This window comes from Budorcas taxicolor, chromosome 11 (assembly GCF_023091745.1).
Source record: "Budorcas taxicolor isolate Tak-1 chromosome 11, Takin1.1, whole genome shotgun sequence".
Lineage (NCBI taxonomy): Eukaryota > Metazoa > Chordata > Mammalia > Artiodactyla > Bovidae > Budorcas > Budorcas taxicolor.
In genome coordinates, this window is record NC_068920.1 from 48,782,269 (window position 1) to 48,806,329 (window position 24,061).

At 52.8% G+C, this 24,061-nt stretch overlaps 1 protein-coding gene across 1 annotated transcript in view; it reads left to right on the forward strand.

Annotated features, from left to right (window-relative positions):
- The first annotated feature begins 3,604 nt into the window (after positions 1-3,604).
- Positions 3,605-24,061, forward strand: part of CPNE5 (copine 5) — a 99,570-nt gene continuing 79,113 nt past the window's right edge. The window contains exons 1-3 of the mRNA XM_052648476.1: positions 3,605-3,699; positions 19,074-19,114; positions 20,855-20,901. Coding sequence (XP_052504436.1) covers positions 3,605-3,699; positions 19,074-19,114; positions 20,855-20,901 — 183 coding nt within the window. The remainder of the gene's footprint in view (positions 3,700-19,073; positions 19,115-20,854; positions 20,902-24,061) is intronic.

Below are 24,061 nucleotides of genomic sequence, written 5' to 3' on the forward strand. Positions count from 1 at the left end.
ATTTTTTTTCCCCAAAGAGCCACGATGGAAATGCAATAACTAAGAGAGAGCAAAAGAAAAATAAACACCATATATTATGCATATATGTGGAATCTAGAAAAATGGTACAGATGAAACTATTTGCAAGGCAGGAATAGAGACACAGATGCAGAGAACATTCATGTGGACACAGTGGGGGAAGGGAGGGAGGTTGGGATTGATATATATACACTACGATGGATAAAAGAGATAGCTGGTGGGAAGCTGCTGTATAGCACAGAGAGCTCGGCTCAGCACTCTTGTGATGACCTAGAGGGATGGGATAAGGGTGGTGGGGTGGGAGGGAGGCCCAAGGCGGGGATATATGTACACATAAAAATTATTCATTTCGATGTACAGCAGAAACTAGGGCTTCCTGGGTGGCTCAGTGGCAAAGAATCTGCCTACAATGCATAAGATGAAGAGACACGGGTTCGATCCCTGGGTCAGGAAGATCCCCTGGAGGAGGGCATGACAACCCACTCCAGTATTCTTGCCTGGAGAATCCCATGGACAGCGAAGCCTGGTGGGCCACATTCCATAGGGTCGCAAAGAGTCAGACATGACTGAGCACGCACACATGCGCTGCAGAAACTAACACAACATTGTAAAGCAATTATATTCCAATTTTTTAAAGTATCTTAAAAAGAAATAAATCAGTGAATAAAAACAGAAAAGAAAAAAAAGAGGGAATGGAGAGAAACAGACAAATTCCAGAATCTTTCTAGGAAGAGACACAGGGGCTGCTATGCCCAATGCTGTAACATTACAAGGTTATGCGATAGAACTTCAGTCTCACTATTCACCTGCTCAACAAGCTGCAGTGACTCCCACTGTTGTCCTCCTCAACTGGACCTAATTTCACGGATGTCTGTCTTTTTAAAATACGTATTTATTCATTTGGCTGCGCTGGGTCTTAGTTACAGCGTGCAAACTCTTTAGTTGTTGCATGTGGGATCTAGCTCCCTGACCAAGGATTGAATCCCGGATCCTCTACATTGGAAGCATGGAATCTTAGCTGCTAAACCACCAGGGAATTCCTATGGATGCCTTTTAAGACCCTTCAGCACCTGGCTCCATCCTAAGAGGCAATCAAGACTTCTGTTCAGAGTCAGGCTTTGGTCTCAACTGCCTGGGTTCAAATTCTCGCTCTGCCAGTTCCCAGCTGGGTGACTGTGGGAAAGTTATTTAGCTCCCCTGAAATAATAATACCTCACACCTATACTTATTTTGAGAATTTATAATCATGCGCAGTCTTTGTAAATATATTAAAACCATTGAATTGTATAGTTTAAAATGGAATTTTATAGTACACAAATAGTATTTTGAAAAATTAATCATGGTGTCTGGCCCAGGGTAGGCTCTTTGAAAACAAAACGGTGGTTATCACTGTGACCAAGGAAGCTTTCCAAGGGAACCTAGCACCTGATGAGACACAGAGTGGGTATTCTGTAAACACTGGTGGGACCACTGGATAACACAGCTCACAAGTATGTGTGGAGCATGTCTAGGACAGCTACCTGGGGGAAAGCGGGGAGTGGGGCACACAGAGATTCCAAGCCCAGTTTTGCATCCCTTGGGAAACGAGGCCCAACTTATTCTTGGTGGAGACAGGGCCTTAAGCCCAAACCAGAGAAAGGAAACTTTCGACCCCACAGCGCCCCACCACCCTGGGCATCCCCTCTTTGTTCTTGCTGTCGGGTCCCAGGTCGCAGAGCCTAGTCCAGCGGATCCTGAGCCATGGGTAAACAGAAAACACTTAACCCAGGCTGACGAGCGTGTTCTTATATTTATCTTTGACTCTGGCTGTATCCGATGTTCTGGGAATTGACTTCAAACAGAATCTTGAGCGCCGGTTAAGGCCCAGCTGCCAAAGCCAGGCCCGGGGGGCGCGGCTTTCCCAGAACCGGTCTCAGGCTCTGATCCCCCCAGGACCCTTCCCCGGCAGAGAGGCATGTCCGCTCCAAATGCCGGGGCGATGGGGAAGAGGAGGTTCTAGCTCAGTAAAGCTGAGATTCAGGCTGAGGAGGGGCCGCGGGAGATTTCCTGGGGAAGCGTCTCCCTGAGAAGCCCTGGAGAGACGCCACAGCGCTGCAAACCCAGGGGCTCACCCAGGAGGGCTAGACCCAGGCAGAGTGGAGCCGCAATGGGCCAGGCTGGAAGGGAGGCCGCCAGAGAGGGGCCTCGACAATCTCCTCGCTCCCCTGACTGCGATCAGAGCCCGGCACACAGCAGGCGCCTACTTGGTGCAGGTTGCAGAGAAGCCTGGAGAGCTCGGACCGCCCTCTGCCTGGTTGGAGGAAGCTTCTAGACCCAGGGGCTGGCTAAGCCGTGTGGTCACGACGGGCAGGGGATGGGGAGGGCTCTGTCGCGTGGCTTAGGTGGCCGACTCCGCGTGGCCAGGCCCGGCGGGGGCAGAGGCGGATGGGGGAGCGTCCATGTACCCACGCTGCCTAGGCCTAAGGACCCTCACTGAGGCGACCCCTCCGGGCACTGGGGTCGTCCCCACACGCTTCCCCAGGAGATGTAAAATCTGTTTCTGCACTGAGACCCGCCCCCTCCCCCGCGTTGGGGCGCACCCTCAGCAGAGAACCCCCAAACCTCTGGGGGAGATGCTGTCTCTGTGCACAGATCCCTCCCCACCCTCGCTCCGCAGAGACCCTTCCCAAACAGATGCTCCTAGGTTCAGACACCCCTCTGGCTCCCGGGGTACCGAGACCCTCCGGGAGGTGGGAAGTGGAGCGCGGGCGCAGACGAAGACGCGCACCGCCGAGACCATCTCTAGCCGTCACCCCCCCAGGCTCCCAGCATCTGGGCGTCCCCACGCCCGCCACACGCACACACACACAGATTCACACGCTCGCACACACACTCGCGCGCAGACCCCGCCCGCGGCCCCGCCCCGGCCCCTGCGGGCGCCCCCTCCGGCGCTCACGGACCCAGCAAGCGGCCCGCCCCGGGTGGCGGGAGGTGGCGGCTTCGGGTAGATTTGATTTTCCCGCAGCCCGGGCGCCCCGGAGCCAGAGCCCGAGCCGAGGAGGTGGCGCTCGGAGCCGCGTCCCCAGCCTCGCCGCCGCCCGCGCGGAGACCCAGCGAGTGGCGCCGCAGCTCCGGCGCTCCGGGTTCGCTCCGCGCTGCCTGAGTCCCGCCGCCCCCGCAGCCCGAGCTCCACTCGACCCCCCACACCCCTCTCCCTCTCCTGCACCCCTTCTGCCCCCACCCCGAGCTCCCCGCCCCTTTCCTGGTGCTCTCTCCACCACTCCGCGCGTCCCTCCCGGCGCCCTCGCCTCGCGCCCCTCCGCCTCTCCCCGCTGCGCCCCAGCTCCCTGCGCGCTTTGCCCCTCAACACTGGGTCCCCAGCCTCCTCGTGGCGTCACCCGCACCCCCTCCTCTCTCCTCGGCCCCCGCTCCCTCCGCCCCCTTCCCTCTCTCACTTCCCACGCCCCCTCTTCGCTCTCCTCTCTCCTCCCTTTGCCGCCCAGCCCCGGCTCGGGAGTTAGGGGGAGAGCCCAGGGTTTCCGTTGCTCCGGAGGAGGCGTGAATCGCGCAGGGACTGACTAATTTGGGGTGGGGGGCGCGGTGGGCTATGGAACAGCCCGAGGACATGGCGTCGCTGAGCGAGTTCGACTCCTTGGCGGGCAGCATCCCGGCCACCAAGGTGGAGATCACCGTGTCCTGCAGGTGAGCCGCCCGCTGTCCGGGTCCCCCCGCCCCGCCCCTGGAGCCGGAGCCGCGTCTACCTCCGTGCGCCCCCTTCCAGAGCGTGCTCGCCCCTCTGCCTGTCGGGCAAGAGCCCATGCCCAGCCACGGGTGGCCAAGGCGGAATGGGAAGCCAGGCTCAGGGTCTTATCCGGGAAAGTTTGCACGCCGGGCTGATGTTGCGAGGAGATAAGAAGACACGGGGGGTAGGGATCCGGGAACCCGAGAGGGGAGAGGGAGGTAGTGAACGAACACGGCAGGGGCTTCGCGCCGTCTATTTCTGACCGTCCCCTCCCCAAATGGAGAAGAGAGGGATTTGCCTCATCCCTCCCAGGCGTGCCCAGCCTCTGCCTTCTGCGCCCTCCTTCCCTGTCTTCTCCCTGCTCCTTCGCCCCAACTCCCCCACCCTCTCCTCCCTCCCTCCCCCCACCTTCTAGACCCCAGGATCCTACAGCCTTTCTTCACCTCCAACAGCAAAACAGACTCTTTGGGAAACGATCAGATTGGCTCATTTATGCTGAGCTGTGGATGACTGATAACAACTCGAAGTGAGACCATTAAAAACAAAAACAATAACTGGGGTACAAAATCTTAAGCCAAAGGACTAGGACACTAAGTGTGGAAGTTTAGAGTCCAGCAGGGGAGGGAGAGGAGCGTTTTTGTGGGCTCCCACCCCTAAATCCTCATCCAGGTCACACAGGCTTTGGGAGTCACTGGCGGGGTGGGGGGACACCGGAGCTGGGTCTCCCCCAGGTTCTTCCGTCTGAGAGGAAGGCTGTCCCAAGCAGTGAGGGGCACAGGTGGGCTGGGGGTCTGTCTCCCCTAGTGCAGTCAGCCTGCGGCTGGCCTAGGGTCACTGCCTTGCGGGGACTGTGAGGAGCACTGGTCGGTGCAGACCCCACCTCTGCAGGAGATGCAGTTCCCCTGCCCAGAGTGACCAACAGCGTCTCTGGGGTCCCGGGTGTGCACTTGTCCCAAATCGCCTGCCCCATCCTCTTCTAGGCCTCTCTTTGGTCGGCGTTTAACCCACCTTCGTGGCACCGCCCCCCCCCCCCCCCCCCCGCCCCGAATCTTGTATTCCCAAGTTGTGGCCCTGGGGAGATGCCTGTAGATGAGCCAGAGGAGCTGGGCAGGGGTGTGAAAGAGGGAGGTTTCAGGGAGCAGGGGTGGGGGTTAGGGGAGTAGGGGTGGGAGCTGATGCGGTGGAGCATTGCTATCCCCTCGTGTTAAGGCCCTTCTGGGGGCTCCTGTGATAACGCCCACGTTTCTGCCCCATGGTCCCACACACAGTTTTGTCAGGATCATCTCCCAAGGCCATTTGCATCTTGTCATTACTCCGCTGGGAGATTCCTGATGGCCCGTTAGTTAGCTCGGGTCTCACTTCCTCAGCCATCCGCAGCTGCCCCAGCCCGCCCTTCCCTCCCCTGCGGGCATACAGCCTGCCGTGCCTTCCCAGCCCAGCCTTCAGTCAAGCCCCTGTCAGAGCTGTCTCGGGGTCCTTTTCACCCCAGAGCCTCTGAAGGGCACCTTCTCCATCAGATCTCACCCGGTCTTCCTCTCTACCAGTTTATGTCCCCGACCCCATCCTGAAAAGCCTGGCCTCATGCTCCCCACTTCCGGCCATCCTTCTCACCCATGGGACACCCATCCCAAATCACTGCCTCAGGTGTCCACTGAGTCCTGAACACTCAGCCTGGCCCAGGGGGTCTCTCACACGCTGAGCCCAGAACCTCGGAAGACATGTCGTTTGTATAGACGTCATTCCCCTTCCCCTAAAGGAACTGTTTTTTCTTTCTTTCTCTCTCTCTTTTCTTTTTGGAAGTGGGAGCCCCCACTCTGATTCAGATTCACGAACCCTCTACTTCCAGGGCAGGGAGAGGAGGCAGAGGGCAACAGGGCACCGTGGCTTTGGATCAGACACCTTAAGATGGAATCTGCTCCACCACCTGGGGCAAACTTTTAGCCTTGATTTCTCCCATTTGTCAAGTGCAAACCACCTGCAGCCCTAGGAGGTCCCATATTCATTGAGAAACCTTACTTGCCAAGGTAGCTCACGCGCTTGGAAGCGTGGCTGGCACATAGCAGATCCTCAATAAATCCTGTTGGAGGAATTAACTTACAGGAGTAGAGGATCATGAAGCCTCCAGCATGCTGCTTTCCACTTGCTTCGCATACAGTAGGTGCTCAATAAATAGCTACACTGATTCTATAAGGCAGTAGCACTTGGCCCCTCCTGTTTACTCTCTGAAAGTAGAGGTGTCCAAAGACTTAAACCTTTGGCCTAGGTGGTACCCAGGGATGCAGTTGAGTTCCTGAGGGGTGTGGTTCTGGGATCAACCCTGGTGCTTATTCCCTTTCATAGGATATCAGGCTGGGGAGGGCATGACCCAGGCCCTGCTCTCCCACCCTCCCTGAAGCCAGAGGGTGGGAAAAATGGGGTTCTGGTAGGAAGGGATGAAGGGAGGAGTCACCTGGAACAGAGAGGAGGCAAGAGCACAATGTGGGCGGGCTTGAAATCGTCAATCCATCTCTTTGCCTCAACCAAGTCCAACTATCCAGTTTCTAGAACAGATTGAGAGAGGGAGAGAGAAGAAAGGAAAAGGAGGAGGAGGGGGAGGAGGGAGAGCCGCACAGAATGGCTTTCTCCAGCATATTCTATACTCCATGGCCACCAATTACTGGAAGTCCTGGCCTCTTCTGTTGCATTCCATGGTCCGCATTGACTGAGCCCCGGGGGAGGAGGCTATGGGATGCCCCTACCCTGAGCTTCTAGGTGACAGGGAATAGTGGGCAGGGGCAGGGAGTAGTAGGGCAGGCAAAGGTGCTGATGGACTGAGTTCCAGAGGGCTTCAGAGCAGGCATCTCAGGATGAGGGGGCCAGTGTTTCAAAGGAGCTGGAAACTGTCCTGGGAGCCAGTTCCCTTCCCTCTCTGCTTCTTAGGAAGGCCCCTGCCACCCCTGCCGCCCTCAGAGGTCTCTGCTGTTCCCTGAGGGAGGAACTGACCCCGCACCATGCCTATCCTAGGACACTGCTAGCTGAGCCAAGCTGCTTGGCACAGGGACACATGTGAGCCCCAGCACAGGACCACAGTGGATGCCCACCCAAGCCTCTGCTGAAGGCAGATGACACTGTGGGGTGGACATGTTTCAGCCCCTGGTTCTTCGTGTTGGTATTTCCTGGGCTAATCTACAGTCTGTGTATGTGTGTTTTTGTTAATCACTCAGTCATGTCCAACTCTTTGTGACCCCATGGACTGTAGCCCAGCAGACCCCTCTGTCCGTGGAATTCTCCAGGCAAGAATATTGGAGTGGGTTGCCATTCTCTTCTCCAGGGGATCTTCCCGACCCAGGGATTGAACCCAGTTCTCCTGCATTGCAGGCAGGCTCTTTACTGTCTACTCCCAAATAACTGTTTTTACCGATTTTGGTAACGTTGTTGTTCAGTTGCTCATTCGAGCCCGACTCTTTGTGACCCCATGGACTGCAGCACGCCAGGCTTCCCCGTCTTTCACCATCTCTCGGAGCTTGCTCAAACTCATTTCCATTAAGTCGGTGATGCCATCTAACCATTTCATCCTCCGTCGCTCCCTTCTCCTCCTTTGGTAAACTCAGGGTCAAAGATTTTAAAGCTCTGGTTGTCTGGCTCAGTGTTTAAGACCATGAGTCTGTGGAGTCTGTCTGCCTGGGTTCAATCCCCGTGATCCTGGATAAAGTACTTAACTTGGGCCATGGTTTCCTCATCTGTAAAGGAAGCGTAATAATCCTTATCACAGTAGAAGGATTAAATGGATTAATTCAGGAATAGTAATTTATGTGCCTATTATTTGACACCTGAAAATAAATAAAAATCTATCTCTATAGCTGGTTTGTGTGGGTCTTGGAGATCTGATCCTTCTAGGAAGTTCTATTTCCCCCACTCCCAGCTTTATTGACATATATTTGACATACGGTGTGCATTTAGAGACTCTGAGAAGTTGTTTTGGGAATAATGGTTTGTGAAACCGGATTCCAGCAGACATCGTAGAAAGTGTGAGCCACGAGCTTCTCCCTCCTCTGACGGTCTGTTTCAGACCTTTCCTGACTTAGTAATCTCCCTGCAGACCCAATCAAACCTTACCTGTCAAAAAAAAAAAAACATAAAAACCTCATCTGTCCAGTGCCCTGTTCCCAAGCCCCCCACTATTTCTCTATGCCTCTTCTGATAGAGGGATCCAGACCAACGTGTTGGTTAGAAAGGGCAATTTGCATTTTTTATGTAACAGAAACCTGTGCACTTCCCAGGGGTCTTGCTGGCAGAAGCAATGCACAGTTCTACACGGTGGGGTTCCTGAGACCCACAGGGGAGGCAAAGAAGGGACAGCCCAGTGGTGGGCGGTGGCTTAGCCCTGCTGGGGTCTCTCAAGCGGCTGGCTGCCCACGCCCCTGCAGCAGACGTGGGGCTGGTGACAGCCATTTCCTCTGCCCCAGAGATGTTGTTTTCTGCTCTCTGTTCAGGTTGGCATTTTGCTGCCCTGGGGCTCGAGAGGCAGCCTAGCTCCAGAGCGGTGCCCTCAGCCTCTCAGAAGGGGTGTGAATGGGCTCAGAACGCCGTCTTCTGACAGGCAGGGCGAGGGTGGTTTTGGTGAAGGAGGGGGCCTGGGGGCAGTGTGGCAGCTGTTAGAGCCAGTGCTGGGGAAAAGAGACATATCCAGCCACTGAATATGTCAAGATACCATTTAGAGGAGCCAGGGGAATAATAACGGTGGGATTTATTGAGTGCTTCCTACAGGTTAGGCTCTTAACATCTGTATTAGGCTGAACCACATGCATTGCCTATACTCAATTGCTTTTTAACCTACCCAAATAGCAGTTTGGTCCAAACTCAGATTTTTATTAGTTTTCAATTGCTGTGTAACGAATCACCACAATCCTAGGGCTTTAAACAATGGCCATTTATTATCTTACGTTTCTGTAGGGTCAGCAGCCCAGATACAGCACAGCTGGCTTCTCTGCTCTGGGTCTCCCCAGGCTGAAATCGAGGTGTGTGCAGGGGCTATGATCTCATCTGAGGCTTGGGGTCCAAGCCAAGCTCATTTAGGTTGTTGGCAGAGTTTAATTCTTTGCAGCTATAAGATGAAAGTCCTGTGTACTTTTTGGTTGTCAGACTGGGGCTCTTAGCTCCTATAGGCCACCCTCAGGTCCTAGCCACGTGGGCCTCTCACAGCATGGCAGCCTGCTTCTTCAAAGCCAGTGGGATAAATCTCTCCAGAGTCTGCAACTTAATATAAAGTAACAGGAGTGAGTATCCTATCACATTCCCACTCACACTCAAGGGGAAGGGATTGTGCAGGCTTGTACAGCAGGTGTGGGAATCTTGGGGACCATCTTGAATTTCTTCTGCCTACCACAATGACTGCACCTTTTGTAACCTTACAACCACCCTGTGAACTAAATAGTAGTATTTTCCCTTTTCACTGATTAGAAGATCAGGGCTCAGGTTCAGGAACCAGCCCAAGGCTGTACGGTTAGTGTGTTTTAGAAAAAGGGATCCAAATCCAGTTTCCTCAGACTTCAAAACCTTGAGAGCTTCTTCACATTGAGGATTAGGGTGTCCAATGATGAGGACTGCAGTAGCGCCTGCGCTCCAACTGTGGTAGATGCAACCAAGAGGTAGGTACTCTATCTCCAGAGATGAAAGAGGCCTTCTTGCCCAGTGATGCCTTTGGTTCTAAGCAGCAAACCCAGAGGAATCCCTAGGGAGCAGAGGCCAGAGAGAGTCACAGAATGGCAGCTGGCCTTCCACGGCATCCAGACTATAAAGTAGCAATTTATCATCTGTCCTCTCCCAGCCCCTTGTTCTTTCTGCTCAGACTTAAGGCCATTGCTAGAGAGGACCTACCACTGGAAAGAGAGAGTGGAGAGGAGGTGAGGGGAATAGGTGGAACAAGCTTTGGGGCACAGAGGAATCAGGTTCAGTTAGGAATGCTTTGGCTGTAAGTAACAAGAATTCTGATAGTGGATCAAACCCAAAATACATTTATTTTTCTTAAATCACAAGGAATCCATAGGAAGGTCTTCTCAGTTCTGGTTTGTCTGCTCACTTTGCCTAAGCACCCAACTGCCCTTCTATCTTGTCATCATCCAAAAGGTGGACCTCGTTGTTACAGAATAATTGCCTCTGTTCTAGGCATCATAACAGCATCCAAAGACAGGAAGCAAGACATAGGGCCAAAGACCTCTCTTTGAAAAGTTCTTTTTTAATCTAGAAAGCACAATCCTTCTCAAGAATTTCTCAGCAGACTTTCCCTTCTATCTCAGTGGCCAGAGCCAGGTTTCATGTCCACCCCTAGACCAGTATATTAGTCAGTTTGGGCTGGTATAACAAAATACCGTAGACTGGGTGGCTTAAACAAGAGAAATTTGTCTCTCACAGTTTTCTAGAATAGAAATCCAAGATCAGGTTGTCGCATTCTGGTAAGGACTCTCTTCCTGGCTTCAGATGGCCACCTCCTCACTGTTCTCACATGGCAGAAAGAGAAAGTGAGAGCTAACGCCAACTCTTCTTATAAGGGCACTAAGCCCATCATGAAGGACCCACCCTCATAACCTCAAACAACACGAATTACTTCCTAAGACCTCATCTCCAAATACCAGCACATTGAGGGGTGATGTTTCAGTGTACACATTTTTGGGGTTACACAATCAGTCAGCAGCAACAAGGGACAGGAGCCTTCTTTCTCTGACTTCAGGGCAGCTGCATCAGATACCTGAACCAGTGTGGATTCTGTTAGGAAGAAAGTGAGGAATATTTGTTGATTGGATAGCCATGGCCTCTGCCACAAGGAGGAGGCTTTCCAAGTGACCCATAGGTTCCCTGAGATCCCTGAGGCTAAAAGAGGCCTAGAGTTTGGGGTCCTCAGATTTTCCTGCACTTAGTAGACAGCCAGTGTTAAGTGACTGGGGACTGATTTTCCAAGCATAGCTTGGCTGGACTCTAGACAAAGTCTTTTTCTGCTAGTTTCCTGGTCAAGACAAAAAGACTCAAGAGTGATTCCAAAACATTTCAAGGTGCCTCTGTCCCCTAATATCCCCTCTGTCTTCCCACAGTCTTCTCTGCTGGCCTTGCATAGGCCTGAAGTTCCCAATAGGAGAAATCTTAAGATTTGATGAATGGGACAGGAAGGGGCATAAGGAAGTGCTGCCTACATTTCCGTTGTAAGCTATTGGCTTCACAGCTTCACAGGACGGGTATATGACTGCGTGCACTGATGAGGAAACTGAGGTTAAGTAGCTTGTTCAGGGTCATAGAATTACCATGTGGCAGTGTGGAGATTCTAGTTTGAATGGATCTGAGGCAGAGCTCAGGCTCTTTTCCTCGGTCACGCAGCTTAGGAGGGACAATTATTACAATAATTAATAATAACAAAAATGCAAATAGCTCCAGGAAGGAGAACTCTTCAAGCCATGTGAAAATTGCTTTTTAGACCTTGGCGAGGTTGCTTGGCACGGAGACGGTGCACGGGCGTGTGGAACAGGATCTGAAAGGGGAGATGGGCGAGTGCCAGGGGCTGGGTGCCAAGGTCCCTCTCCTCCCCAGCTCCCTCCTTGCCTTTCCTGAGATTACTTCTGCTGTTAGGACAGGGAGCAGAGCAGGGAGAGATGGAAAGCCCTCCAGTTCTCTTCAGCTGTTCCTTTGCGAGCAGCCCTGATGAAGCTAGGGGACAGGAAATCGGGGAGTGAGGATGTGAGTGGCACTGCTGGCTGGGGTGGGGATTTGGGAGACGCTGGATTTTGGTAACACAGGCACCCCTGCCTCCCCATAGGACCTCTGAATGGGCTCCAGCTTCAGAGTTCAATCTCAGTGCTCCAGCTAAGCTGGGGGACACTGGCACCGCATTCCCAGCTACCTTCCCTATAAAAGGAGACAGTGTCTGTCTCCCTGCATTGATACGTAGGGTGAATAGGGTGTCATAGGTTAAGTACCCAACAAAGGATTTGCTGCAGATTATATCCATGACTGGGCTTCCCTGGTAGCTCAACTGGTAAAGAATCTGCCTGCAATGCAGAAGACCCTCGTTCGGTACCTGGATCGGAAAGATCCCCTGGAGAGGGATAGGCTACCCACTCCAGTATTCTTGGTCTTTCCTGGTGGCTCAGATGGTAAAGAAGCTGCCTGCAATGTGAGAGACCTGGGTTTGATCTCTAGGTTGGGAAGGCCCCCTGGAGGAGGGCCAGTATTCTTGTCTGGAGACTCCCCATGGACAGAGGAGCCTGGCAGGCTACAGCTCATGGGGTCGCAAAGAGTCAGATACGACTGAAAGCCTAAGCACGCACACATATCCATGGTTAATGTGGCTCTCTCACACCTACTGCCTACTGGGGGTTGACCAGATGTTTGGTGTGGAATTGTTCCATAGAGAGTTAGGGTGCTTCTAGCAGGCCCCTCAAGCTCTGGGGTCTCTCCAGCTTCTTTAGGATTCCTGTTTCTCCCTGATAGTGACTCAGTCTGCTCTCCTCAATGAAGAAGATGGGCAGTGATGGGCCAAGGACATGTGGGTGCTCACAGTCCTAATCAAGCCCAGCATTTAGGGAACAGAGAGGGAAGAACACAGGGCATCCCTACAAGACATCTTATCCTCCACAGGGCTTTTGTGAGCACTTATTGTGTGCCAGCATATTACAAAGCACAGACATCACTTTGCCCACAAAGGTCCATGTAGTCAAAGCTATGGTTTTTCCAGTAGTCATGTGTCGATGTGAGAGTTGGACCATAAAGAAGGCTGAACACTGAAGAATTGGTGCTTTCAAATTGTGGTGTTGGAGAAGACTCTTGAGAGTCCCTTGGACTGCAAAAAGATCAAACCAGTCAATCCTAAAGGAAATCAGCCCTGAATATTCATTGGAAGGACTGATACTGCAGCTGAAGCTCCCATACTTTGGCCACCTGATGCAAAGAGCCAACTCATTGGAAAAGACCCTGATGCTGGGAAAGATTGAGGGCATGAGGAGAAGGGGATGAAAGACGACGAGATGGTTGGATGGCATCACTGACTCAATGGACAGGAGTTTGAGCAAACTCTGAGAGATGGTGAAGATCAGGGGAGCCTGATGTGCTGCAGTCCATGGGGTTGTGAAGAGTCGGACATGACTGAGCAACTGAGCAACAATCACATTGTATGCCAGGCACTGAACTGCAGATGACTGTGCGCCAGACACTGTTCTGTGTGGCATGTATGAGCTCTATTAATTCTCAGAAAACTTGTAGGAGAGAGGGACTATGATTACTCCTGCTTTACAGATGGGGATACCGAGGCACAGGCAGACTAAGTGATGTCCTAGATACACAGGAAGGGCTGGGTTCTGGACCTAGCATTGAAGATGCAAGTTATGTGCTCATCACCACCAGCTTTTTGCCAGAGGTTGCAGGGATGCTTAGTGAGGCTGTTGGAAAGAAACTAAACCATATTTCCTTGGCCTTTTGAACCTCAAGAACCTCTTTAAGAATGTGATAAAAACTCTCCAAAAGAAGAATGCGTACATACAGATCAATATGCCACATTTTGCTAATAGTTTAAAGGGGTTCATGGACCTCAATTAGGGACCTACAGTCAAGAAAAGCTGAGATACATCCTCTTGGAGTGTTTCCTTATTCTGTATCAAGAGTCATTGCTAGTAAATCCGTGGAGCATGAATGGGCTTTGTTTGCATGCATGCTCAGTCGCTCAGTTGTGTCCGACTCTTTGCGACCCTATGGACCATAGCCTGCCAGGCTCCTCTGTCCGTGGGGATTCTCCAAGCAAGAATACTGGAGTGGGTTGCCATTTCCTCCTCCAGTAGATCTTCCTGACCCAGGGATTGAACCCATATCTCCTGGGTCTCCTGCATTGGCAGGCTGATTCTTTACCACTGAGACACCTAGGAAACCCATAGACTTTGTTTAAAGATTGAAGATGTGATAATCAGTTCACCCAGCAATTTAGCTCAGAGGAAATGTATCCACCCCCTCAGACTGGGGCTCCCTGAGGGCAGGGCTGTGTCTCCCCTCAGACTGGGGCCCCTGATGCAGGGTTCAGTATCCTCTGAGATTTGGTCTCCGCTAGACAAGGCTGTGTTTCCTCTCAAATTCAGGCTCCTTGAGGGACGGCTGTCTCCCCTCAGATTGGGGCTCCCTAAGGGTAGGACTGTGTCTCTGCTCAAATAGGGCTGCTTGAGGGCAGAGCTGTGTCTCCCCACAGACTGGGGCTCCCTCAGGCGGGGCTGTGTCTCCCCTCAGACTGGGGCTCCCTGAGGGCAGGGCTGTGTTTCCCCTCAGACTGGGGCTCCCTGAGGACCTGGCTCTGTCTGCTGTCAGATCTGATCTGCCTGAGGGAGGGCTGTGCTTCCTCAAATTCAGGCTGGTTGAGGCAAGACTGTTTCCCCTCCGATGGGGCTTCCTGAGGGCAGGGCTGTGTCCCCCTCTCAGACTGTAGCTTCCTGGCGGCATTGCTGCTTTTCCTCAGAAAAGACTCCCTGTGTCTCTTCCTCTTTCTGACTACAGAGCCTCACCTTCTATTCTGACTCTTTCAAGCCCCTCCTTGGGGTGTCACCCTCAGGCTCTGTCCTTTAGTACTTGGCAGGAATTCTCATTTTGGCCTTTCTGTCTTTGCTGGGGTCTTCGCCCCTCACCGCCCAGAGCATGGTCATCCTTCCTGCAACTGTTTCAGAAATTATTCTGAGAGGAGAGCGGGGAGGGAAAGAGCATTGGCCTCGGCTCCCTGACCTTGATTTAAGGAACAAAAGGAGCCAAGCTTTAGGTTGCAGCTTGGACAGCTGAAGTATTTTATGCTTTTGGGGAAAAAAAATGAATTTTGCCTGTTGGAAAGAAAGTCTCTTTGAGTTTGCCAAAGACTGGAGAAAAGCAGTTGTGGTCTGGTCTCTTTGTGTCCTTGCAGTTTGAGCCCTGCTTCATGGTAGAAGATCTGGTATTTTTACCCCATGGCTTCTTACTACCCCTGTGCCTGTGGGCGAGTCACTCACCATGTCTGAGCCTTGGGGTCTCAGTACATCAGCCCCAGGGGGAAACTGGGGATGTAGGTGATGGGATGGGCTTCCTGGAGCTCTCAGTGTAGAAATGGCTTGTGTCGCTCCTCCTGTCCCTCCTTTGTCATGAAGTGAACCTGAGCGCTCGCCAGGAGAGTGACTGCTGTGCTCAGCACCGGCCGATGATGACTAAACTGTCTGATGAGCCTCACTATGTCCCAGGGCTTCACAGCAGTTCTAAAGGAGGAGCTATTTATAACTCCATTTTACAGATGGGGAAACAGAGGCACAAGGAAGCCAAGTAACTTGTTCGGGGGGGGATGTGAACCGGGCTCGTATGACTGCAGCCCACACACTTAACCATCAGGCTCTGCAGCTAAGTGGAAATACAGGGGCCGACCCTGAGCATGACCCTGTGGGGAGACAAGAGCCTCGCTCACCCATCTGGCCATTCCTTTTGGTTTTCCTTCATCCACCCAATTTGCCAGGGCCCTACTCTGAGTCCAGTGCTGGGTTGGCCTGGAGCAGCGCTGGGGTCGCTGCCCCATGTGAGAGACAGTGTGTGTGTGTGCTAAGTGACTCCAGTCGTGTCCAACTCTTTGCGACCCTTTGGAGCGTGGGAGACAGAGGCACCCTGATTTTGAAGTCCAGGTTGTGCCGAGTATGGTCATGGGTCCTACAAGCCAGAGAATGGCACAGTACAGGCCAGAGAAAGCTCTGAAGAAATAGTTGTCAGTCACTGTCCAGGGAAGGCAGAGTTTAGAACAAAGAGGAATGCTTCTGGAAGGAGGGTAAGGATAATCTCAACAGAACAGAGGGAAGCAGGTTTGCATTACCCTCAGGGCCATGGCCAGGATGACCCTAAGTCTCAGTGACAGTCCAAGGTCCCTGGGCAGGGAGCCACCGAAGCTAGGTGGCGGGGTTCTATTTCTTAGTGCAACTGGGTGCGCTCACCAGGAGAATCCCCATCGCCCAGACAGGCCCCATCTGCTTCTCTTGGAAGATAAAACTCCGTATCTGTGTCTCTTTCTCTCAGTCACTTTCTCTTTCTTTCACGTTCATGCACACACACACACACACACACACACACACATATATGCCCATATCTAGGCTGGAATCCTGGAGAAGGCAATGGCACCCCACTCCAGTACTCTTGTCTGGAAAATCCCATGGACGGAGGAGCCTGGGAGGCTGCAGTCCAAGGGGTCGTGAAGAGTCGGACACGACTGAGCGACTTCACTTTCACTTTTCACTTTCATGCATTGGAGAAGGAAATGGCAACCCACTCCAGTGTTCTTGCCTGGAGAATCCCAGGGATGAGGGAGCCTGGTGGGCTGCCGTCTGTGGGGTCGCACAGAGTCTGAAGCGACTTAGCAGCAGCAGCAGCAGCAAGCTGGAATCCAGAGTTTCACTCTCTCTCTCACCTAGACATGACTGAACCTGAGTTCCAACTAAACTTGAAGGATACCTAGAAGTCAGTTGCCTTCTCTCCAAGTCTCACATTCCTGATTTATAAAGGAATTAGAAAAGGTGACCTCTGAGGTCCCTTCTAGCTTGAACATTCTAGGATTTTATGTAATTACAGAACTTCATTATAGAATTCAAAGATAAATCTCAGCACTTGTTTGAGAAGAAGAGTCCCCCCCACTCCCCCACCCCCCAATCTTCTTTATGACTTTCCAGCTTCTCACCACACCTCAGGTTCCACTGCCACAGAGTCATCTTTGGAATTTAGGCATTTTGTATAATTCCAGACCAACGCTCCTGCCCTGAACCTAGCACACTGAGGAGAGGGGGGTCCACCTGGGAACAGATCAGCCCACTTCAGTGCGGAAAGAAAGTGAAATCGCTCAGTCGTGTCTGACTCTTTGCAACCCTGTGGACTGTAGCCTACCAGGCTCCTCTGTCCATGGGATTCTCCAGGCAAGAGTACTGGAGTGGGTTGCCATTTCCTTCTCCAGGGGATCTTCTCAACCCAGGGATCGAACCCTTGTCTCCCGCATTGGAGGCAGATGCATTAACCTCTGAGCCAAAATAGGTGGTGTCTTACCTGTGGTTCCTGCTGCCTAGCTTTTCGGAGCCGCCTGTACGTGTCGTTTCAGCTGATGCTCACTGCAGAGGACTGGGAGGTTTATCAGATGGTTTCCAAAGTGGCCGCTGCTGGGAGCAGGTCTGGTAAAGGGCCAGTGGGGGCCAGCAGAGGGGTTCTGTGCCTTTGGGGTCCTGGAGAGCTAGCAGGGTAGCTACCTTCGGGGAGAGGCCCCTGAGTGAAGAGACTGGAGCAGAGGGTGGGAGTCTGTTGGGAACCAGAGCTGGAATGATGGACCAGCACAGTCTGGGCCTCCCTGGCAGCAGAGCATGCTGCGTGCTGTCACCAGGAGGCTGCTGCGCCTGTCCGTCTGTCCCGGGCTCCCACCTCAGAGTGGGGGGTGGTGCTGGCTGTGGGTCGAGGTGTCCAGACAGGCTGTCTCTGCTGATGGCTTCAGTGTTGGTGACTTGGGGGAAGGTCTCCTTCTAGACCTCTCTGGCTCTACCACTGCTCACCACGCCCTGTCCCTCCCTGGGCCTCAGTCCCCTCCTCCTCAGGGAGAAGGTGAAGGGATAATCCTGAAGGTTTATCTGTTATCTGATCACCGATAATCCAGCCCTGATACTGGGAGTTGGCTGGCAGGAAGCCACGTAGCCCAGTGTCTGTGGTTTCTTCTCTCTGGGGAAAGGGTGCAAGGGGTCTGTTGGGGGGAATGGGGCATGGGAGTGGAGAAGGGGGATGACAAGACCCCAGGGACATCTGAGAGGGAGGTGGGACATGGATGAGGTGGTCGGCAAGGGCAGAGCAGGACTCTAGGGCAGTGTAGGAAGGAGTCAGTAGCACCAACAGGTGGGCGGGTTGGGGGGGCCTCACAGGAAGACCCTTCAACAGTGAAGCCCTTGCCCGAGTCAACAAGGGTCTTCAAGGAGCAGGTCTCCCGGTGGGCCCCTCTGGGGGGGTGTGTGGGACACAGAGCAATCCCCGGGGGGCGGGGAGTGAGGAAACTGGGCATTGATGCCCCAACGCCTGCCCAGCATTGGCTGAAGGCTGCCCCGGGGAGTGTCAACTCCCTGGTTATTTGCAACCCTGTCCACCTGGGAGAGCCCTTGGAAGAGAAGCAGGAGGAAACTAGGGGTGTGGATGGGAACTCTGAGGGTTGAGGAAGGAGGGAAGGCCGAGCCTCTCTACCGTACAGATGAGGAAACCGGCCCAGAGAGGTGGAATTACTTCCCGGCCGGAGACTGAGTTTCCGTCGGGCCACACTGTGTCCTGCACAAGGACGGCCGCAGGTCACTGTGCAGCGAGGGACGCCAGACGTGCAGGGCACGTCCTTGCCCAGTTGCCCCTGTTAGCTGGGATCCTGCCTCCCCAGCACTGACTCTTGCAGGACCCTGAGAGGACTGGGAGCTAATATTTGCCCAGCACTGGGCGCCGCACATGGGGCTCAGTGAGTGGAAGCTGTGATTGCACAGAGGCAGGGTGGGAGTGGGATCCACACCTGTCTCTCTGCCCCCAAACTCCATGTCCATCATGTTTTCTTGTTGTTGTGAACCATGCCGCGTTGCTGGCAGAAGCTTTGCTCCCCAACCAGGGACTGAACCCTGGCAATGAGAGCACCACGGAATCCCCTGTTGTGTCCATCATCTTACTGCGTGACTTCAAGTCTGATTGTCAGAGCCATGTGTGAGCTCTGGCCTTGATCACCGAAGGACCTTGTTCAAATGAGTCTGCATCTCCTGGGAGGTGTCATTAATTAATCCACAGGCACAGAGGAGATGGTCGAGTCCACTGGCTCTAAGTAGAGCCCTGGGAGAATGGAACAGTGAATGGAGAAGTTTTTGATGGCTTGATTTTGTTTTATTTTTTCAGAGACAGAGAAGTGGTAAAAGGAGAATTTCTAGAACAGAATTTTCAGAACATTGGGCAAGTTGGGATTTGGCCCAAGAGCGAGGTGCTGTGCAAGCTAGGGTACCAGGGTCCACAGGAGTGCGTGGTGGTGGGGGTGAGAGGCAGGGAGCACCAAGCACCCTAGGAAGGCTGAGCTGAGCAACCTCATGGGCCCACCCAGCTCTAATGAGCCCTACTAAACCACTCTGGAAGTTGGTGATGGATAGGAGGCCTGGCGTGCTGCAATTCATGGGGTCGCAAAGAGTCGGGACACGACTGAGCAACTGAACTGAGCTGAACTGAACTGAAACCATGCAGAAGGAGCCTCCTGCTTCCTGTTTGCCTGAAGCCAAGCCTGAGGCTGCCTCTGGGTCTCAGTAACAGCCTGAATCCCCTGGGATCCTGGGGCTGTGCTAACTCCTGCGCTCTCCCCATCTTTCAGGAACCTTCTGGACAAAGACATGTTCTCCAAGTCTGACCCACGTAAGTCCTGCTCTGACAGTAGTAACAGTAGCAACAATAACAACTGCACTGTGTTTGGTTTATTTTGCTCTTTTCCATGTTTTATTATAAGATAGTGAGTATACTTCCCTGTGCTCTAGAGTAAGACCTTGTTGCTCATCTATTTTATATATAGTGGTAATCCCAAACTCCTAATTTATCCCTCCCCACCACCTTTCCCCTTTGGTAACCATAAATTTGTCTTCTGTGTCTGTAAGTCTGTTTCTGTTTTGTATAAATTCATTTGTATAATTTTTTAGATTCCACAATACATGTTATCATATGATATATGTCTTTCTCTGTTTGGCTTACTTCAGTCAGTAGGACCATCTCTATGTTGCTGCAAATGGCAAAATTTCATTCTTTTTTATGGCTGAGTCATAGTCCATTGAATATTTGTACCACATCTTCTTTATCCATTCCCCTGCCCATGGACATGTAGGTTGTATCCATGTCTTGGCTGTTGTAAATAGTGCTGTAGTACATGAACTGGGGTGCATGTATCTTTTCAAATTAGAGTTTTCTCCAGATATATTCCCAGGAGTGGGACTGCAGGATCTTACATCAACTCTATTTTTGTGGTTTTAAGAAACCTCCATTCTGTGTTCCACGGTGGCTGCACCAATTTACATTCCTACCAACAGTGTGGGGAGGTTCCCTTTTCTCCACAACTTCTCCAGCACTTGGTGCTTGCAGGCTTTTTTGTGATGTCCATTCTGACTGGTGTGAGGCGACACCTCACTGTAGTTTTGATTTGCATTTCTCTGATAATAAGCAGCGTCGAGCGTCTCGTCATATTCCTGTTGGCCATCTGTATGTCTTCTGTGGGGAAATGTCTGTTTAGATCTTCTGCTCAGTTTTCGATTGGGTTGCTTGTTTGTTTTGTTATTGAGCTGCATGAGCTGTTTGTATATTTTGGAAATTAAGCCCTGTTGGGTCGCATTGTTTGCAAATATTTTCTCCCAGCCCACAGGTTGCCTTTTTGTTTTGTTTATGGTTTCTTTTGCTAACAATGGCATTAGGACTACTCCAGTGGCCGACATGGGAGCCAGGACTGAGTGCTTACTATGTACGAGGCACTGTTCCTGTACATCAGGGCTGTCTCATGTTTCACCGACACCGTCTGCAGAAAGAGAACTGGTGGGGCGGGAGGATGCGAAACCTCAACACAACCGAGCGGGTGGGGAGGGCTCAGGGTGTTTGGGGCCAGAAGGTCTCAGTCCCAGGGAAACCAGTGCAAGGTCTGTGGCCTAGGGGCATGAGCACTGGTTTTGGAGCCCAGGGTTCTAGCTCTAAGCAATGTTGCCCAAGTATGTGACCTCAGACAGATCACTGGCCTCCTCTGATCCTCAGTTTCCCCATCAGGAAAGTGGGGCTGATGGTAACAATAGGGCTGAGGCCGCCTTGGGCTCTAAAGGGACAGGCAAGTCTCAGATGCCCCCTCCTGCCACATCTCTGCCACTCAGTCCTCCTTCAGGCCCACCTGTCCACCCGCCTCACACTTCACACTTGCTCTGGCCTAGGAGTGGCCCTGACCCTCCTCCCAGACCCCCATATTCTAGCCCCCGACTCCAAGCTGACCTCGGCCCTGCCCAGACCCAACAAGGCTAACCAAGACAGAGTGTCCTGAGGTGCTTGACCCCCCAGAGCCCTCCCCATCTGGGGCGCACATCTTCCTCTTGGCATGGAGCGTTAACCCTTCTTTCTCTCCTCTCCTCACAGTATGCGTCATGTATACTCAAGGGATGGAGAACAAGCAGTGGCGGGAGGTAGGTACAGCCCCGCTCCCACCCTGGAAACACCAGCCTGTCCTGATGGTCTGTCTGTCTGTTCATCCAACTCTGGAGTCCTCCCACCTGGTGACTTATTACCAACTCCAGCATCTCAGCTCCCGAGGATAGTAAGACACGCAGAGTCTTATCCCTGCTGGTGCAGGAAGAGACTGGAGGTGGTGAGAAAGTTCCTGTCCTCAGGGAGCCCCGGTTGAGGCGGGAGACAGGGAGTCCTGGTCCACCAGGGTGGTGGCCTGAGGTATGGGTACAGCATCTAGCACTGAGTCGCCGCCACAGCGGCTTTCCTGGGGTTTTTGACTAATGTGAGTGAGCGTGGCTTTAGTTAGGTGACTCCCCTCTGCTTTGAATCAACTCCCAACTCCTTAGTCTGACTTCCAAGCTCTGCCATAACTCAGGATGAGCACGTGTCCAGCCTTGTTTCAATTCCATTGTCCCACCAGAGTCCAAGTGTCTTTTGCTCCTGGTGACAGGGGCTCTAAGGAAGAGGGCAGACTTGAAGGGCTTACTGTCAAGAATCACAGAGACTTTAGTGGATGGGTGCTAGATACCTTTAGTCTATTCCTCACCCAAAAGCCAGAGGAATCCTATTAAAACCCAAGACAAACCCTGTCCCTCCTCTGGTCGGAGCCCTCCAGCAGCTCTTGCAAAACCGCCGTCTCTGTGGTGGCCCACCAAGCCCCATGGGGTCTGACTTCCTTGAGCTGTCTGACCCATCCCCTGCTGCCCATCCCCTCCATCCCTCCACTCCAGCCATGCCTGCCTCCTCCTGCCTCAGGGTCTTTGCACTTGCTGTTCCTTCTCTCGAGATGCTCTTTTCCCAGACGTTCATGTGGCCCCTCCACAATTCCCTCAAAGCTTGACTCAGACATCACCCCATCAAGGCCTTCCCTTGGCTACCCGCTCTACCATTTCAACTGTCAGGCGAGTATGTGCTCCTCGGTTCTTTGTATGTCATGCGGGTGTGTGCTCCTTGGTTCCGTCTCGTCACAACAAAGATTCGGAGCGACAGACGTTAAAGCCCTCGGCGCGTCACAGCTCTCGGGTCTTGGACAAACCGTGTTGTAGCTCTTAGGCAAATCAGTGTTACAGCTCTATTTTATTTAGAAGATGGCAGGAGAATCCATCCTCGAAGCGTGAGGGCATGCCAACCCAAAGACTCGAAGAGAAGAGAGTGGAGGAGCGCACGTGGGAGGGAGGGAGAGAGAGAGAGAGAAAGAGAGAAAGAGCGCACGCACGCGGGAGAGAGAGGGAGACAGCGCTTTGGCTCCTCCTCCTATATGTTTTCCCTCCCCCTGGGCCTGCCCTATGCAAATTGGGCTTAGCCAGGAGTGCTGTCTGTTCTACCTGAAGTCTTCACTCTGGTCCTCGGGCCTTCCTTTGACCTTCCTTGTCTTTTAGCCACCGCCATTTTGGACTCCTTTTCCCTATTCTACCTACCTAACACAACCTCTCCAGCACATAGGCCCTTGCCTGCTTAATTCTGCCTCCCCCCCAACACCCCACAGCATGTGTGATCTCAGTTCCCCAAACAGGGATCAAGCCCACAGCCCCTGCTTTGGAAGCTCAGGGTCTTAACTGCTGGATGCCCAGGGAAGTCCTGCCTCCCTATCATTTTTCAGTATAAACCATAAAACCAGTAGGTGTTAACAAATGGCTGTTGGAGGAGTGACTGGATTAGGAAAAAGAGGCGGATGACAGACAGAGGCCAGCAAGAACGTGGCAGCTTTTGTCCCCTTCCTAACTCTGCTTCCTTCTTCCCTCACACCCTCCATGCCAGCTGGTTTTCAGGTGCAGAGGATAAAAGGGGGAACGGGCCAAGGGGGAGGGTCGTAGTAGCCCCTGGCTCCTGTCTGAGCAAAGAAGGAGCAGACCTCCTTACTCGTGGAGAAGAGGCTCTAGCCAAACAAGGATGGCGTGAAAGTCTGGGAGGTGAAGAATGTTTTCTTCTATGGTTGCAGGGGTGGAACCTCCATGAGGATGTGGGGGTGAATTTATCCGGAGGTGGTTTCCCGTGGTCTTTGTATTGTGCACACTGAGCTCGTTCCTGGTGATCTGAAGAGGATCCAGGATGGGATGAGAGGGGTTTGACCTTGGCAGCCCCACCTGTGCCCTTCACAGGGAGGGAGGAGGCCCGGGGCTCTGAATAGACACTCGGCTTGGGGTCTCCACTGAGAGAGGCGGGCGCTCTATCTAACGGGACAGAGGCAGCTTCAAAGAGCAGAGGGACACAGGTCTAGCCCCCGGGGCCTGCCAAGAGGGAAGGAAGGGAAAGGTGCACGAGAAGAAAAAGTCAAAAAACCAAGAGCTCACAGGGGTGGGGGTCCCCAGTGGCTTGATGAGAATGGGGGACTGCCAGGCCAGTAAAGCTTCAGTAATTCAGACTCTTAGTCATGAACTCTGGAGGAAGTCATGAACTGCTTCCTCTTTGGTGGACTGGACGGAGTATCACCTGTCGTGCTCCCTGCTCCTCCCTCCTTCAGATTTGGCAGAAGCAAGTGGCCGAAGTGGGTAAATTTTATCCATAAAATGTATGGGCAATATTTCCCCAGGGACTGGGCTATTGTTGACTTTTTGCCCTCTCCAAGACTCTAAACCAGTTAAAGTCTAAACCAGATTGCAGGGGAAATGTTTAGCCTAAATGAACTCATTACTTTTGAGGCCTTTGGCGGAGCTTCACAGAGAGCAGGAGTGTCCTAACATCTCAGTGATTCATTCAGGAAAGTCTGGAAAGGCCTCTTCAGAAGAGCGCTGTTCCATGAACCCTTAATTACAGTCTGTAATGAGGCTTGTCTCATTGGGTCAGGGTCCCCAGTTGTCCACGTTGCATCTTTTTTTTTTTGGCCATGCTTGGGGCATGCAAGATAGTAATTCCCCAGCCAGGGACTGAACCTGTGCACTGGAAGCACGGAGTCTTAACCATTGGACTGACAGGATTGAACCGATAGGGAAGTATCCATATTGCATCTTGTTATCATACGCACCACAGGATGAAACGAAGGAAAGGAGATAGGCCTTGGAGTCAGATACACCTGTGCATTCACTCCTGGCTCCAGCCCTCTCTGGAACAAATTTCTTAGCCTCTGTGTTTCCACACATGGAGATAATACGGGGATAACACCGACCTCACAGGCCTGAG